This window comes from Grus americana, chromosome 16 (assembly GCF_028858705.1).
Source record: "Grus americana isolate bGruAme1 chromosome 16, bGruAme1.mat, whole genome shotgun sequence".
Taxonomy (NCBI): Eukaryota; Metazoa; Chordata; class Aves; order Gruiformes; family Gruidae; genus Grus; species Grus americana.
Genome location: NC_072867.1, coordinates 14,602,380 through 14,621,114, shown reverse-complemented (window position 1 = coordinate 14,621,114; position 18,735 = coordinate 14,602,380). Strand labels below are relative to the sequence as shown.

The window sequence follows — 18,735 nt, the reverse complement described above, 5'->3', positions numbered from 1 at the left end:
ATGGACTGACAGTCTTGATCTTGCTTTCAGGTGCATGCCAAATTCCGTTATCCTTTCTACTATGAAATGTGCTGGTATGTTCTGGAGAGATACGTGTCCTGTGTGACCCAGCGCTGCCACCTCAGCAAAGAGTACCAGAAAGAATCAATGATAATTGGTGAGTGAATCCTTTGAGTGTGTATTCAGAACCGATGCTAGCACCTTGGGCTAGTTACTGCCTTGGTTTCTGCAAAGCAGATTATAAACTGAATTGGAGAACTGTAGACATTCTAATGAACTATATCTTTGTTTTGGAGTGGGGAAGGTTTTGACTCTTAAGCATTTCCATGAAGTACCAACCTACTTCGAATTGTATTTATTAAGCATTGCCTTAGCAAGTGGATCCCAGAAAAATAATTTTTGGATGCATTTGTTCCTTGGTTTGAGAAATGTTTGTGTTGAGATGATCTGCCAAACAGTTGAGGATTTACTGCCATGTTTGGCACAGTACCTTAGTAGCCAGATGTGTGCATTGCAACTGTGCTCTGGTGGGATGGATGTTTAGTCCTTCTAGAGAGCGTCTCCTCTACAGAGTGTGTTATGGTCACTAAACCTGGCTTCTTTCTCTTCTCTTTTATCTCTACTTTAGTTCTCTCTGGTGACTGACTTCTAGTTCTGCAGAATAACAAAACCAAGAAAACACCTACACAAATCTACACAATCTGTAACCTAAGTGCAGGGAGGTCAAAGAAACCTTTACAACAATAGCTGAAAATGGACTGTAGCAGAGAGGGATAGATGTGCCTGAAGCAGGGAGGCATTGCCCTGGCACTAGTGGGAGCTTGGCACTAGTGGGAGCTTTGCACCAATGTGTGACAATTTCAGTTGTTGCCTTGCTGAAGTGCCCTCTTCCCCCCCACCCTTTTAATGGAACAAGACAGTGGGCTGTGTTGCCTCCCTGCTTTTAAGCACAGAATGGCTGAAAGTAGCACAAGCACCAGCTAAATCTTAGCTGATGTGTGTTAAGTGTGGAGGAGAGGACTAAAGTGTTTGTGCCTCCTGCTCCCTGAGATGCCATTTGGAGTGAATCTGGCATGGTGGGAACTGCCGCGGGTTCTGGACGGAGGGGGGAAATGATCACCTGCTGGCATAATTCTTAGTAGAAGGGATTGAAGAAGTTACGGGCAAACGTCACTCTCAGTTTTACTGACCAAGAATAACTTGAGGGAGCTAATAATCTGTGTAGATCAGCCAGGAAAATTTCTTGGGGTCACTGGGAATTTGGGCGCTTCACATTTTGTGTCTCTTTGCTCTGTGAGACCCTGGTCAGAAGGGTCAGTTTAGCAGGACCTCTGTGTGGAGGAATTTTTCTCGTTTTCTAAGATCATCCTAGAGGAAGGGATGAATTAGCTCCTTGGATCAGCTCTTCAATGTTAACTGCATTCCTTAGAAAATAAGGAACAACCTCCTGTTGGCTAAACCACTGGTGTGGAAAGAGGCTCATCCTGCAGGCAGGGTGGGGGTGTCAGATCGTTGAGGTGTAATTTCAGAACAAATTAGACGTGGAGAGTGGCTGGTTCAGGATATTGAAATGGGACCTTTTCCAACTAAATCACCAATGTGAATTCTGACCCAGCTCAGTAATTACGATAATGGTTTGGTGATCCCCACGAAATGTGCCTCAGTCCAGTTACTGGCTGAGAGATACTCAAATCATATAAAAGCTCACTGGGAACCATAGATGTCCAGTGTCTAGAAGGAAAACGATTGTTTTGCATGACCAAAGAGTGCCAGCTGCAAAGGCCTCAGGAAAAGGAGGCTGGCTGTTTGGAAAAATGGTTTGGTGGCAACGCAGTCAGGGTCTTGTCTCCTGTGGTGGCTTCAGTTGTTGGAAAGTGAATATTAAACTGTTTTGCTGTTGTTTGGCCATGGTCTTATGGTCATTTCCAGCTACTGTGAGAAACGTGCTGCTCTCACAAGACACTTTGTTTCGTGAACTCTATTGTGCGGCTGCCCTGTGAGCTGAGTCAGATCAGTGATTGGACTGAAAATTAACCCTGCTGAAAAATTATTATATTTGTTATAGGTAGGATTGATGAGCTAATCTGACTTGCAGCCCTACTGCCGAGTCCAGGTGGGTGCTGGGAGTGTCTGGCTGGGCAGATCTTGAGCTGTTGTGGCTGTCTTGAATGGATCGGTACTTTCAGCTTACCAAAGTGGTATCTACTGACAGCGTGTAGTTATCCACCTGCCTGCTATCTCTTGACTTCAGAGTATTAGCACACTGATAAAATCTCTGACATTGATATCCAGGGCCTTTCTCTCCAGAAGAGGCAGATGTATACTTTTTTTTTTTTTTGTCAGAAACTTCCTTTTTATTTCTTGGCAGAACCTTAGCCTTAAAATAATTATTTAACTGGAGATTGTGATTCAAAAGCCCAGATCTACTATATCTACTGGATCTTTCACTTTGGTATTTGTCAAAGTCAAAGCAGTAAAGGCACCTTATTTACCTTTACAAAGATGCACCGGTTTGTTCTGCATGAGTAATACTGTTTCAAATACTTGCTTGTCTTTTCTTAACTGGTCTTAGAGTCTAGCCCCTTGACTCAAATCTCTATGAACTGCAATCCTTGAATTACACTTGTGTATTCTGTAGTGTCTATATCTTAATATCATTCACCTGGTGTGGGATGGGAGATCCAAAGGAGGTCAGTGTTCCAAAACCCCACTGCTTTGTTTTTAAGCTTTTCTTCAAAACTGCCAAGGTCCTTAAATTGTCTCTTCCTTAGAGACTTCCCTATCTGCAAGCAATTTCTTGATTTCCCATGAGAGACTATCCCTTGATGAAGAATTTCCCATTATTCTCCTTAAAGAGTAATGAAACTAAGCACTTCTCTGCAGACTCCTCAATAGATTTAATTGTCTTCTGTCCTCCTTGGATTAAGAAAAAATTCTTTACATCCTTGTATTCGTTTTCAGAAATTTCTCTTGAGTAATCTTAATCTTTCTCCTATTTTTAAAAAATCATTTCCTTGACATAATTTTTTCTAAATGTCTACTTCCTACCTTTCCTTTTGGGTGCTAGAACTTGCTATTTTTCACTCTCGAGTTGTGCTGTTTTCTTTTCTTATATAGAGTAGTCTTCCTGGATCTCAGAAGCTGAGAAGCAACAGTTGACTATTAGTTGAGGAGGACACCCACCAGAGAAAGTGCAGGATGCTGCGCATGGTCCCTGGGATTCATAGAATTGGTAGAGATCCTTTTCTGCATGGAAAAAAAGATTACTGTGGTGATAGAGAACATCTGTGGAGAACACATAAAACTGAGTTCATGAGCAATTGTGTTTTAAGGATATCTTTAGACTTTTCATACTATGTTTTCATTCCATAGTATATATTTGCTTTGACATGAAGGTTGCTAAATTCAGAGTGACTCTTTCAAAACATTGCCTACTCATGAAAATGTATTGCTGTGATTGTATTGCGATACCTCTGTCCCGATAGTTGTATGCTAGTATAGCAACTTAGATTGTTCTTTGTATTTCTGTTTTCTAAATGTCTCGACTCACAAAACTTCAGACAGGAAAAAAAAAAAAACAACAGAACACCTCAGTATATGCAAGGCTAAAACCTTGAGTGTTCTCACTCCCTAAATAAAAACGTCTGCCCTTCTAAATGAGTTGGAAGGTGACGACCATGGCTTCCTTGCCTGTTCTTCAGGCCCAGAATGAGTTTTCAGGCAGTTGCCTCCTAGTTCGTGTGTGAGACTGCAGAAGAGACCTGAAAAAGAACAGAAGGGCAAACACTCAGGGAAATGATGACATGACAACAAGCACAGGCTGCTGTAAAAGCTCACAATCTCTCTTTCTCTCTCTTTTTCCCTTGTCCCTCACTTGTCCTGCTGGCTGAAATCAGAAGGGGATATTGTTTGGGTTTCCTGCTAGATCTGAACATGCACTGTTTTGGGATGGTTATGTCTTCATTATTTTTACTCTTATCATGAATGAGTCTGTGCTGGATGTTTTCAACCACAATTGACCTTCAGTGGGATATGGATCTTGAGAGTGAGCTGACAAAGAGTAATTGAGAGAAGATACTGAGCTATCAGAAATGCACTTTCTCTGTAGCCTGCAGCTTTTTAACATTCCCATTGGTAAAATTTTAACAGGATGGCTCTAACTGTATGTTAAGCCTGATGGTTGAAGAAAATACACCCTCTGGCATGGTGAAGGAGCCATGCCTTTTTTTTTTTTTTTTTTTTCCTCCCCTCCCTCTTCTCAGGGGATAGAATAGATTTGCTTATGATAGACAGGTACTAGACTATATTGAGTGATTTCTGTGTGGGGTGCTCCAAGCACTGATGCCTTTCGAGTACACTCAGATTTTTTTCTGCTAATGAAAATGTCATTGCTGTCTTTAGCAGATCAATAGGAACTGCTGCTCCCAAGTCACAGTCTGGTTTTGGAACTGGGAATGGCAAGGTAGATACTACACACTGGACTGTTCTAAAGAGTTTAGAAAGATTTCATAATTATAACTCACCCCCCTCCCTTTCTTTTAAGTTCTGTAATACAGCAAGTTGTTTTTCAGCAAGGAAAGAAACTGTGTATAATTACCCTTCTTGTACAAGTGGATAACTGTAGGGAAAGTTATTTGTCTAGAACCACAGGGAAGTTAATTGCTGTAGGGAAAAAAAAAAAAGGTATTTCTAGCTGTCTGTCCTGTGGTCAAGCCTGTGCTGCTGCTCCTCTTCACTGAGTTATATCACTGTCTGTTTTGTATAAGCTGGTTTTATTTGCTTTGAGATGCAGAGGGGCGAAGGTCTTTTTGCACTAAGTCATATGGGATCCCAGCCTGGATAACCACTCTGAAACTGGAGTTCTGCCTTGGTATTGGCTGGTGCATTGGCTCAGAGGAAGAAACCACAGTTGTGCTTAGCAGGAGCTCTTTTCCATGGAGAGACTTTATAAATCAAAAACCTCCAAGGCAGTGGAAACCTGGTAATACAGTGCTTAACATGCACTTCTTGACAAAGTAGAAGCAGATTATGCTTATGTAGGGCCTCAGCTCACAGCATAATAACTCTCAGTCAGATACTGTTTTCATTAAATAAATAAAAATCATGGCATGTTGCGTTACAGCAAAACACTTGAAAACACAAAATTGAACCTTCCTCACCTTGAAGTTATCCTTTCATTACCGATTCCCTTGGTGCTTTTTTTTTAATTAGCAGCAGTAGCAGACAGTTGTCTTTTGAAAGCAGTCCATTCTTAATCTGATGATGCAACAGTACCCTAGTGCTCCGGAATAGACCGATACACTCCAGGTTACCAGCAAGCCCTGTCCCCAAGGGTAAGGTTAGCCCAGGCATCATGTAACTGCCAGGCTTGCTGAGAACAGGCCACAGGACACTTGTTTGGTGATGGTTCGTTTTGAGGTGACATATAAATTGGTTTTTGTCTGTCCTTACCCAGGTGTAGCTGGCACACCGGTGCCTGTCTTGTGCAGACAGCCGGTGGCAGGGAAGTGGTGGCAGCTGGCAGAATGGGATCGCTGCTTTCTTCTGATGGGGATAGGGCCCCAGTGTGCGGTGGGGTTCCACTCCTCGCTTGCCTTTTGTTTCCATAGGTTAGAGCAAGCGACAAAAAGTGGAGATCTCTGTTAAAGGCTGTTTTCTCTTAGCACCAGAGCATTACTTGGAGTAAATTATTCACACCTCCATAACGTGATCTCCCCCTCTTTCTTTAGGCCTCATCTACACTTGCAATTTGCCCCAGTTACAGCCATTAGTTCCTGTTCAGCAGAGCCACAGCATAGGAAGACAGAAACATAATTTTCCTTGTGCGGATTTGTACCAATTTCTGTTAATAATGCTGTACTGGTAGCATAGGGATGTGTATCTGCTTTCACCACCTTCTGTTTTATCACTGGTATCCTCTCCCATCTCAACTGGGGTTTTGTGCTTCAGACAGTTGTAGAATAGCTCACCGAGGCAGTGTGCGTTAGAGAAGGGGCTCCAGTCCTGGATCCAAGAGCCTGGATTCTGAATCCTGGTTTTGCCCTAGATTTGATGTGTGACAAGGAGCAAATCGTGCTTTCTCTCAAGCATCTGTTTCCTCAGCTGTAAAATGGGAGAATGACATAAGCTGATTATATAGCCCTTTGAGGTGGGTAAGTGTGCTAGCTACTGTGGACGAAGGAAAAACAGTGTTAAATAAAAGTTGGATAACCTAGTGGTTTTTTTAAATGTTCTGGTGTCGTGATTTAAGATATTTTCTAATCCTGTTTATTTTTCTAAGAGAAGCATGGGGGTGTATTAGCACAGACCAGAGAGTAGGAGCTGCTTTGGAGTGTTGCATGCCACCACCTCAGCACACAAAATAAACTGTGTGTACTTCTTCATGGTGAAGCTTTTTTGGAGGGATGCAGAGAGGAAGTTAGCCTGCACTATGGATGGAGCTGGATTTGCCTGTGACCAGCCTTGCTGGTACCTGGTATTTTTTGTGGCTGCCAGCTTTTCATAGGTATTTCAGCTTAAACATGCCTTTCAGGACTAATTTTATGGCCATTTTGGTTTTGAAGAAAACTGCAAAGGTGACTGCAGGAGTAGACAGGACAGAGATGCTCGCTTTTGCAGACGGTGTAGCAACAGCTAACTTGCCCTGAGAAGTGTAAAGTCACCCACTCTATCTCTCAGGCACTAACACACAGAGCTGCACCTGGCCTTATAGAGTTCTTAGTAGAAACTGCCAAGCTGAGCAGCTAGGCAAGCTGCTCTCCGACAGTTACTCTGCCACTGCCTGTTGCGTCTTTGTTATCCAGCTGACAAGTAACATGTATATTTTGTGAGAAGATGGTATAGACTGGGCAGGAGATAAGGAGCTTCTCTGATAAGGATGAATTTGCCAGCTTGGAACTGGACTGAATCTCACTGTTAAACAACTGGATGATGAGGTTTTTCTTTAATGTCCATTTAATCCTTCCTTAAGCATGATTCACATTGTCCTAATCCAAAGCTACTGCGTTGCAAAGCATACAAGCTGTGAAAGGAACTTTGCATTAGTTGTTCACTCACTTTTTTCTGTATGGCTTCTGTTGCCTTTGCAGAGTGTTTTTGTTTACAGCTTGATCTCATGCCCATTTCAGCCGGTATTAAAATTCACATTGACTTCACTGGGTGTTGCCAGTGTTAACTGATTTTTCCACAGAAATTCTTGCTGTTGCTAGCCTGAAATGTTGTTCACTTAGTAAAGGAAACTGTGTCTAATAAATAAGAAAAGATGTGTGCTTTAGGGGAACCTTGGCCACTAGTTTCCTACATTGTTTTCACTGCTTGATTGCATGGAGTTGGGTAACAGTTGGGATTTTTAGGGGGAAACCTAGGATGAAACTAAGATTAGTAGTTCTTTAGACTCATAAACTCACCTTTAAATTTTCCTGAGAAGTACCCAGAATATATCAGGGATGACATTAAGAAAAACAGTATCATGTAACTCTGTGACAGTCCCTGCATTTCTCAATGTGTTTAGGTTTCTTGCCTGTAAAATAAGCATAATTTTAATCCTCTGTCTCAGAAGAGCAATGAGTATTCATGCAGTAACAAGGGCTGGTTCTTGTTTTACCAACAGTTGTTTGCAAAGAGGAAAAGTATTGAGAAGTTGATTTTGTGCTGAGCAGAGCTCCTGGAAGAATGATGATGTACAGCATTTTAACGTGCTTTCTCCCATCATTTTCTCCCTTCTCTTTCAGTGCTAACTCTCCTCTTAAAGCTGTAAGGCTGCCGAATCTAGTTTCTTTCAGATTTGCGGGAAAATTAATTGTGTGTGACTTAAGAGCTCTGCCTACTCTTAATTGAAGGCATAGAGGACTGAAGCTTTGAAGAAAGCATAATTTTTCCCTAAATGTTTCCCAGTCATTTGAACTGAGTAGATGTTAATGAAAACCAGCATTAAAACAAACAAACAACCCCCCCAAATTAAAAATCAGCTGAATAAAGCCCATTTCTGTTACGTATTTACTAGGCATTATCCAGTGCCCTTTGAAATAGGCAGCGCCTAACCCCAGTGGTAGAGAAGTGTTTAAGCTGTGAATTACATTGGGTAAAATTTCAGCATTCTTTTTCTAACTTTCAGATGCAAAAAGAAAACGCAGCACAGACAGCTATTCATCAGATTCGTGGTTAGACATGGATGAAGAATCTTGTGATGCCCATATCCGGGAGGAGAAGGATGACAGCTTGGACAAGAACTCCAAATCCATGGTGGATGGCTCCTCCTCACCCAACAGCACACACTCAGAAGGGAAGGAGGGTGCAGGAAGAAAACAAAAAGCCACAGTAATGAGATACCTAAAAAGAACTTTGTCTAATGAGTCAGATGACAGCGTAAAATCAACAACCCCCACGGACTATCCCAAAACACCAACGGGGTCTCCAGCTACAGAAGTTTCAACCAAATGGACTCACCTCACAGAATTTGAACTGAAGGGTTTAAAAGCCCTGGTAGAAAAGCTTGAATCTCTCCCAGAGAACAAGAAGTGTGTTCCAGAAGGCATCGAAGATCCGCAGGCTCTCCTAGAGGACATGAAGGTGGGTGCGATAACTTGCTGATCCACACAAACTGTATTCTGTGGGCATAGAAGACAGCAGGAGATCAGAAAGCAAGGTTCTGCAGTAGAGGGATGGCAGCTTGTGTGTAGTGACCACCTCATATCAGCCTGCAGTGCTACAGAGAGGGAAATTATGCCTCTAACAAAAGCCATCTCTGCTCTGGGGAGATGGTTGTTTGCAGTCTGATTTATTTGATGCAGTCCTTTCTGATTGTCACAGCAGTGGCCAAAAGTTTAGGTCCTCTCATAGTTCAGCACTTGTTATGTCCCATGTGTAAATATTATACTTCAAAAAGTCCAGTTATATTTATGATCTTAATCTGCTCTTTTTGGTCTAGTGCCTTTCTGGAGTATTAACTGGCACATACAAACTGTAAATACTTGATTGTCATTCAGAAGATGTATTGTCTAACATTTTCAGTTGCTTTTTTTTCCCTTTCACCTTTTTCGTTTTCTTTTCCTCCATTGCCCTCTATAGGTTGATAATTATTCTCCACTGGTACAATATACTGTTTTTGGAGATGGTGTGAGGAGTGAATGCTCACTAGTGACAGAACTTCTCTTTAGATTGTTAGTATACTGGAATGGTAACTCATCTGACTTAGGGATAAATTCCTCATGAAGACCAGCATGACCTTGCTGCTTCTAGTCCCAGCCCTGCCTCTGATCGTGGCATCCCTTTGGACAACTTGGTTAGCTTTTCTGTATCTTGTTTTCACATTGGGTAAAATAGGCTTCTTTTTTTTTTTTTTTTTTTTTTTTTTTTAACAAAGCTGAGAGCAGGATACTCTTGTAATTTTGCTGGGACTTGTCAAGTAAGACTAAAATTGTCAGCCTGTCCTCCACAGGTCCAGTACCATGGCAATTTGGCCTGCTGTGGAACTATGAGTATTGATTCATGGTCTTGTGTTTGGACTGCTAGCTTTGTGCTGTTTCTGTGTACAGTATGGCTCTTCAGCTACACACGTTCTATAACAACAGCTGCATGAGCCACAATCTGAGGGGAAAAATACGTGTTTATATGGTAAAAGAGGAGCCTGTACTTTTTTAGTGCAAGTAGTGTAACAGCTGCTTAGAAAAGGCTTCAAAGCCAGTTAAAGAAAGCTGAATATACACAGTGCGCAGTGGAACCATATTCCACAATTGTGGAGCCTGGAAGTGTGATGCACGGCACTCATTCTGGTAAACCACAAGAGCTCAGAAAGTCTCTTCTTGCAAAATCATCCACTTTCATAGACAAAGTGGACGCACATGCCCAAAGTCATGGCTGTAGATTCACTGGCTTGCTATGCGGTCAGTCATCTTCTAATCAGAAATCAAAATGAAGCTTCAAGACCAGGAGTTGAATTTGCGGTGAAGGAAAAAGAATGGTAGCGTTACTTTTCCAAGCTTGACGCACAGACCAAGTTTCCTTCAAAATCAGCTATCCCTTCTTGAAATCCCAGAAAGGGGTACAACACATAATAAATGGTGCAGATGTTCAGAATATGACCGTGCATGCTCTTTTGATGACATACTCCAATGCACTGTGAGACATCTTACTAGGACACGGCAAGATACCATATGTGAATCTGGCTGAAAGCACCGTGTAGGAGTATATGCTTTCTTATTCCTCTTTAGAGCAGTGGATTCTCTAGCTACAGACATGGAGAACTGCAAACGGACATTTCAGAAAAAGGCCCGTCCTGCACTTTTTCGTGATACTGTGCTTTAACTTAAGTTTATTAAGTGGGCACCTGCCAGTTTATTTTGTGCATCTTGCAAAGTTGCAGTCTTGATGTTCCCTCTCCTTTGATAACTGCCTGCTTCTAAACTTTCTCTCCTTGCCAGCACACACTGTAACCATCAGGATGTAGCCCAACATCTGGATATTTATGGTTCCCTGCTGGTTAAAGAGCCCCTGACCACATCTAAACATGTATGCTGCAGAATTGTTTTCTCTAGAATCGCCTCTGTATGTTTGGTGTGCCTGTGACTGATTAGTCAGAGTAAGACCTTTTAAAAGGATGTTAACTCAAACATTTTCTTCAAGTGTCTAAAGAAATGTTAAAGAACTTTCTTACCCATCTCTCTTACCATATTGGCCCACAGTCAATACAGCATAGTAGATTAATTAAACCCCACAGAGCCTGCTCCCTCCATAACTCTCCCTGCGGTTGCATAATCCCCTTGCTAGGTGCTCTGAAGGAATCGGGGTGGTTTGGGGGAGTTGCACTCACATCGATGGTTGCTTGAGTATGCTTCCTCTGAAGTCAGGAGCGGAGCCCAGGACTCTCCCTCCACACAGGTCTTCCCTTTGCTCATCAGCGAATTGTCTGAGGCAGCCCCTGACGAGGTGTGTCCCATTCCCATCTCTTGTTGGAACCCTGGATGTAAAAGCATCCTATCTCCTTGTAACCCATTTCATACCAAAGCGTGAAGTATGTTTTATTCAATTTGTTAGCTTTAAAAAAATAATCAGAAACAAGTATATCGGTGCATGTTTAGGGCTTCTCCCCTCAAAGAATAGAGCATGCTGCTGGAAAAGTTGCCAAGTAACTGATTTCAGCTCCTTGAGCATACATCTAGCATACTGGTCCTTGCAGGATTCCTGTATCGCTTGGTGTGCAGAATGCGGCAATTCAGTATTTTGTTCTGTCCTTGCTCCTCAGTGTGTGTTAGGTACGGCATGCTGCTTAGACCCTCAGCTGAACCTGGGGATATGAATGTTCCCTTTGGGTTCCCAGTCCTTCTCCTCACTACGGTAGTCATGTTCTTCACACATGGTAATCGATGAGCTGCTGTTATCTCTGGTTCACAGGTAGGGAGTGAGGGTGCAAAGAGATTAAGACAAAAGTGACCATAATTTTGGATACTGCTTTTACATGCCGCGAATGTGATTTTCAGAAAAGTTAGTATTATTTAAGAATAATGCTAAAGATCATTTTAATGATACTGAAACTGTAATTGCTTAACATTTCTGCAGAGCAGAAGTTCTGATCTTTAGTATCCAGATCCCAAACCAGGTGTGAGGAAGAGTAGGAATACAATTCATGAGTGCCTGTGGAAACTTGATTTAAAAAAATTGTTGTCACACAATGGCAGAAGAAGAAATACAGTCCATTTTTTTTCAGAATGCTGTTTATCTCCTTGACCACTAAATCATATTCCCTCTTACTTTGCTACTAGTTTTCCAACTTGTAGAGAAAATCATGTGGGGATTTTGCTGACAGCATTAGCAGTAGAGTGAGCAGAAGCCTGGCACCTCTGCCTCACCCTGATGAATATCCAGAGCACCAGTCATCTGTGTGACTGAATGGAGGCAGACATCCTGCAGAAAAAGCTGTGTAGATCATACGTGCTGTGACTGTAATCGGCTGTATTCACAAGGTTTATTTCATGGGCAACCTGACTTTTGGGCATGTGATGTTTTAATAATACATCCTATAAAAAGTACGCTTTTAGTGCACCCATTTGAAAGTGATTTTTAACAAATGCATAGCAAGAACATGCTCTGACAGAAAGTCTGAAAGCTCTTGCTCTGCTTGGAAAGTTTTAAACAAGTTTCTTCCTGAAGAAAATAAATCCATGTTTATTGTAGCAGTTTTATTTCTTAATGAAATACGCTCAGGAACTTTTCTGTATGACTTTCAAGTCTTTGTGCTTCAGTAAGATAATTAATGTTTTCAGAACACAGGATATGGGTAGTTAAACTGGAGAAAGGAAACCATTTTATTCACTGATGCGAAGTTTCACACAAATCAGGATAACTCCCAAAGAATCCATGCTTTCCCATGTGAGCAAGAATACAGTAAAGGATGGGTGACTGGATTACTGCTCTTAGTGGTAAATACAACTACAGCTATTTAATGTCAAGTAGGTGAGACTCTTTGAAGTAAAGTAATTTATTTTCCTTATGAGAAGGGAGACTGAAAACTAAACTAAGCCTGTGTAAATTCCTTACACGTCATCTAAGCTCCTAACTAGCTGCGACTATCTAGTGGGGACACAGCAATCCAAAAGTGCCAAGCCAACGCCTCTGCAGATGGAGAACCCATTTATCACCATGATCAATGGAGTGCAGCAGCACAAGGGAGGCTTATTTGCAGAGCATAACGCGGGCCTCACTTGGGGAGCAGGTCAGTTCTTCCCTCAGCTCAAACAAGGGATTAAATTCTTGTGAGCTGCAGCTCTGCTGTATGGGCACTGTATCTGTGTTCACCACCAAAGGAGCTTCTCGGAGGCCTCCAAACAGCGATTACTGACAGTGGCGTTCAGTCCGTGGCAGATGGCATCTGAACAATCGGCCGAGGAGATGCAATACTCTCTGGATCCAAATGTCTGCGGCTGGGCTCTGTGTGAGCTGTATGTGCAGCAAATGTGAGGGGAAATTGTTGTACAAACATACCCTCCCCAAGAGTGCTCAGCTGACCCACGTTGCAGAAGGATGGAAGGCTTGGCAGCGTAGCTGTTGGCAGGGTGAGCAGCCAGAGGATGCTGCAGCCATTGCCCCCGCGTCCTTGCTGTTGATGTTACTGTTGGAGGCACACGCAGCCTGCAGTCGTACCTTGTCTTCCATATATACGTGCCCTGAAATGGAATATGAAACAGCGCAACAACTCCTGCTCCCAATTTAAAAATTAAGTAGCAGCTGAACCGTTAGAAAAGTGCCTCCACTGAGCAGATGAGGAAGAGAAGGAGGAAAAAAACCCAAATCCCCAAGAAGTAATTTTACTTAGATGGTGGCCCTGGAGATCAGAAATTTTGTCACATGGCTTCTCCACTTCATATTTAGCTCCCAAATGGTATGTTAGTTTACTAAAGATGCAGTTGGGGTGGACTTACACGTGAAGAAGAGTAACCGTCTTACTCCTTGGTGTAGTTCGCACCCCACATCACAGGACAGGTAAAGCTGAGCAGACCTTTGATTGTGACAGTCTGTGTCCCACATTAAACGCTCTGCCAGTGATACTTGTCTGTACACAGCCTCTGATTTCAGCACACAATGTTTCTGTTGTGTTACCAGCAGGATGGTAATTCCTTTGTTGCTGTTGGGGAAGAGGATTTTGAGATCTACCTCCTAATAATGCCACAGACCTTCCCCACTTCAAAGCAAAAATGCTGCTGCTCTTCAGAAGGGACTGAGGAAGTCCATTAGGGCAGAAGAAACTCAGTTTGAAGAACAGAGTTTGTCAAATATCCACAACTCCTTGGCAGCAGCAGAAGATTCTTGTGCAAGACAGATGATATCTACTGAAATATGTTCTTACTTTTTCTTGCCAAGAAATCTTACCCCCTTCTCATTCTGATGACAGGAAAAAAACTCCCTCTACTGAATGCATTTCAGGGGAGTCACTCCTTGCTGTGCTTTTGAAATTAATGGCTAAGCTAAATTCTTACATACTTAATCAGTTTCTTTCCTTCATACCTGCTGTTGTCACCACAGCCTTCAAGTGTAATGAATCAGGCAGCCTTGTGCTGGATGAGCATCACGTTGTTTAACTGGAGTCCCATGGCTTTTTGGCTTTTTCTTTTTTTTTTTTTTTTTAAGCAGGTGAACAAAAGTCTGCCTCCTCCAGCCTGTTGTGCGGTGACACCTGACACTACAGTCGGTGCAACTGTGGCTTGGTTATGGTTCTGCTGCTCAGACATCTATTGTTTTCGGCTGGCTGAGATGATAAACTGCCATAGTTTTACATTTCTTCTTGGGTAATATTTTCACGTGATACATACGATAACAAGAAACCTTGTTATCCTGCCAAGTTCTTGGATATACTCTGCTTTCTATTGAACTGAGAGTCTCTGACAGTCATTAGTGGAAATGTTAAGTTTTTCTGCCTTACAAGCTTTCAAATCTAAGAGTAGCAAAGTAGAGAGGGATTAATTTGTCCTTTGTTTATATGGCTCTCAAGCTGCTGCCTTGTTCTGGAGAATTTTGGCTTTGCTATGAGAATACAAAAGACCTCTCCATTTTTAGGATTGAAAACTAACTTTCAGAATGTGGTCACAGTTCAGTTAATGCAGTGATCGCTCTCAAAATAAAAAGGGCACAAGAAAAGAGAATGCTCACTTAACCTCAGCTGAGCCAACAGTTGATTTCATAGAATCACAGACTGGTTTGGGTTAGAAGGAACCTTAAAGCCCATCTAGTTCCAACCCCCTGCCATGGGCAGGGACACCCTCCACTAGCCCAGGTTGCCCAAAGCCCCATCCAGCCTGGCCTTGAACACTTCCAGGGAGCCAGGGGCAGCCACAGCTTCTCTGGGCAACCTGTGCCAGGGCCTCAGCACCCTCACAGGGAAGAATTTCTTCCTCAGATCTCATCCAAATCTGCCCTCCTTCAGCTTCAGGCCATTCCCCCTTGTCCTGTCACTCCCATGCCCTTGTCAGCAGTCCCCCTCCAGCTTTCCTGTAGCCCCTTTAGGGACTGGAAGGTGCTCTAAGGTTTCCCCGGAGCCTTCTCTTCTCCAGGCTGAACAACCCCAACTCTCTCAGCCTGTCCTCATAGGAGAGGTGCTCCAGCCCTCTGATCACCTTTGTGGCCTCCTCTGGACTCGCTCCAACAGCTCCACGTGCTTCTTGTCCTGGGGACTCCCGAGCTGGACACAGTACTGCAGGTGGGGTCTCACAAGAGTGGAGTAGAGGGGCAGAATCCCCTCCCTCGACCTGCTGGTCACGCTGCTGGGGATGCAGCCCAGGACACGGTTGGCTTTCTGGGCTGCGAGTGCACATTGCCAGCTCATGTTGAGCTTCTCATCCCCCAACACCCCCAAGTCCTTCTCCTCAGGGCTGCTCTCAATCCATTCTCCGCCCAGCCTGTAGTTGTGCTTGGGATTGCCCTGACCCACATGCAGGACCTTGCACTTGACCTTGTTGAACTTCATGCAGTTCACACAGGCCCACCTCTCAAGCCTGTCCAGGTCCCTCTGGATGGCATCCCTTCCCTCCAGCGTGTTGACCACACCACACAGCTTGGTGGTGTTGGCAAGTTTGCTGACAGTGCACTCTATTTGCCAATGACCAGTCTGTATGTAAAAGTTGTTAGCTGTTTCACTCCGAGAATACTCAGCTGAAGCTCCACATCACAGTCAGGCTGGGGCAAGCTGGGTTTTGCTCCTAACTAGCCAGGTTGTGCCTGTGCAGGCTCCTGAGTGCAGCCACAGTGTCAGGCTGATGAAACTGGGCTTCTACTGGTATTGCTTATTTTGATCATGGGTGCTGCTTTTATATTAACCAGTATCAGGAACAGCCTTACTGGTATGATTGTATCAGAAGCAGCAGCACTGTGCTGGTGCTGCGGTGTCTATTAGTAAAGCATCTCTCATTTAAGCCCAGACTGGGGAATTGAGCTGAATCCAGCAGGTTGCCTGAGCTCCGGGGACAGAAAGCCAGCCCCAGGGACACTCATCCAAACCCTAGTTTAGATGCTTATCTGCCTGCTCATGCTCTTGGGGCCTGGAACATGCCATCGTACTCCCAGCTTTAGTTGGATGATTACAGATGAATTCCAAGTGCACTTCCTATTAAAACAATTACTGTATTTTAAGCTCTTTTTGTAGTGAAACTTCTAATTATTAAAGCTCTACACTGGGGATTAAGAGAGCCTGGTGCCTATTGTTGTCTAATTAAGCTTTTTTCAAGAAGTCGGTATACTTGGGGAGCAACACTGCTGAACTTCATTGTCTGAGGTTATCTACTAAATTCTATTACAAGGTAATTTCCAACCTGCAGTTCTTGTTTGTTTTATTGGAGCATCTTTTTCCCCCTTAACCTGTTAGTGCTTATTTGGGCTTCAGTTTTCAGCAGCACAGCAGAATCCTCCTTCCGACTCATTTTTTGTTTTCATTTGTTGTCTTTTTCAGCTACCTGAGCCCCAAATGAAGAGCTTTGTAGCTAGGTTAGTAAGTACGTAGAGAGTCACGGGAAGCAAGCGTGGACTGTTCCCAACTGCGCAATTGAGTACGCTTAGAAAGAGTTCTTCCCCACCTCTGTGTTGAGTTACATGGTCATGGGAGTGATTCACAGCGGTGGAAGCTCAAAGCCAGTGCAACCCACTCATGAGATTTCTAGGACAGTGCATCAAAGCAAAATGATTTGGTGGGGGTGGAAGGAAGGGGAAACCAATCTTTTCCCTTAATACTGTACTGTCCAGAGTCAGCTCCTTTCCTAGTGGATACTCAGGAACCTGAATGCCTTACCTGATCACATGAAGTGAACTAGGTTGCAACAGCTCTGGCCTGCCCATCAGTGTGGAAGGCAGGCCAGCGGAAATGACGGTGCTCTTGAATTGCCACGTGCATGAAGATGAAAGGTTACACTGCACACTTCTGTCTCTTGACTCAGATGCTCAGGCATCTGAGGATTGCTCTAATCTACACGCCTGGTGCCCTAAGACTGCAGAAATAACAATGGCAGAGCCTAGATGCTTCTATGGTCTTCTGTAGACTTCATTAGCAGAAAAGCTGTTGGCTGTGGTGACTGGTGCGGGTTGTTTGAGATTTAGCGAGCTGGAGTTTAAAGGGAGAGGTGGTACTGGTATTAGACTGTGGAAATATATATGTGGATATATACCAGTGGAAAAAACACCAGTCTTCTTGGACACGCCAATTATAAAGAAGTCTGTAATATTTGAGGTGATTCATGGCTGATTTTGCTGTCTGTTTTGCAAGAAACTTCACATCTTGGATCTTAATGACAGGTGCAAGAGTTTCAGTGTGAATTGGAAGTTTGGAAGCAAAAGTAACTTGCAGAGATGTAACAAGTCAGCAGAGATCTTGTCGCTCTACCTTTCATCAGAGTGGAGTATTGTCTTCTGTAAGTCTTTGCACTCTTAAGTTGGAGAAATATTTCTCTGGTTAATAAAGGCCTTTTCATTTGCAACAGAACATACTGAAGGAACATGCTGATGATGACCAAAATCTTGCCATTTCGGGTGTCCCTGTGGTTAGCTGGCCCAAGAAGACCACAAAGGTAATGAGACACAATTACTTACTAACCATTGTTCTGCTAGGTCTTGGTGTTTATTTATCTATCATTTGACAAAGTGCTGTGTATGGTACTTTGGCAGCTGCTAGCATTTTTAACGTGAAATGTTGTTTTTAATGGTTTTATGATTAGGTGCTGGAGCAGAACATTAAAGTGCCTTGGCAGGGAGAAATCATTAGAGTTTCCATTTAAAAAGAATCTGTTTCGGTCTTACTTATTGCTATAAAACTTTGATATGTCTTGGTCATTTACTAGTCGTGGTTAAATCTAAAAATGGTGATGCAACATTTTGTGTAAAATTAAATGATGTGTAAATCCTACAAACTGGACACTTAGTAAGCACTCGCATCTGGATGAGAGGATGTTTTTTCTCTCTTACTATGTGACCTCCTGAATTCTCTGTACAAGTGTGCCACTGTATCTTTGGAGGGTTGTTTTCTGTCCCTGTATGTTCATTTTTCCTCCTATATATGGGAGTAATTCTCTTCACTTTGCAGGAGAACCATGAGGCTTGCTTCATTAATGCTTATAAAGAGTTTGAAATAATTAACTAAAGAATAATGTCAAAAGGCTGGATGTTATTTATAACAGTGGTATGTTTACCACACTCCAGTTATTCAGCATGCTGTAAAAGCAGCTTTGCTTATTTAGAAGATGTCTCATCGCTTCTATTTTTACTTTCATTTTTCACTGAATTAGTTTTATAATACATAATTTCTTTAGAAATGCTGAAAGGGTCGGTCAGCTTAAAGCAGGCTTCTATCTGAAAATCTGTTGTTGTTGTTATCATTGTAAATAACTTTCAAATAATTGAGTGAATTATTTTCCCTGTTCTCACTTTTTGTGCCGGTGCACTTGTCACGGCTTGGCATATAATTGCTTGTAGCCATGAGAATTTGCTGTTTTCAGATGGGAAGTAGGAGACTATGAACATCAAACTACCAGAGGAGAGTGGGGCAGAATGAACATAACGCGTTCCTTCTTGGTTTCTTTTTGGGTTTTAGCTGAGCACATTTCAGATAAGTTACATCTTGTTAAATACATATTTCCCTTTTCAATTGTAATAAATCCATGGAAATATGCTTTGTGTTTCAAACATTTATTTGTGTAAAAACAACAGTGGAAAACCTTTTAGAGGAATAGGTGTCAGATTCTCTACTCCACTGCTTTGGTAGCTGCTGTT

At 42.8% G+C, this 18,735-nt stretch overlaps 1 protein-coding gene across 11 annotated transcripts in view; it reads left to right on the top strand.

Annotated features, from left to right (window-relative positions):
* Positions 1–18,735, top strand: part of KDM2B (lysine demethylase 2B) — a 125,816-nt gene that overhangs the window by 68,030 nt on the left and 39,051 nt on the right. For all 11 annotated transcript variants that reach the window (XM_054843803.1, XM_054843802.1, XM_054843804.1 and 8 more), the window contains 3 exons: positions 31–157; positions 8,114–8,568; positions 17,451–17,537. In XM_054843803.1, coding sequence (XP_054699778.1) covers positions 31–157; positions 8,114–8,568; positions 17,451–17,537 — 669 coding nt within the window. The remainder of the gene's footprint in view (positions 1–30; positions 158–8,113; positions 8,569–17,450; positions 17,538–18,735) is intronic.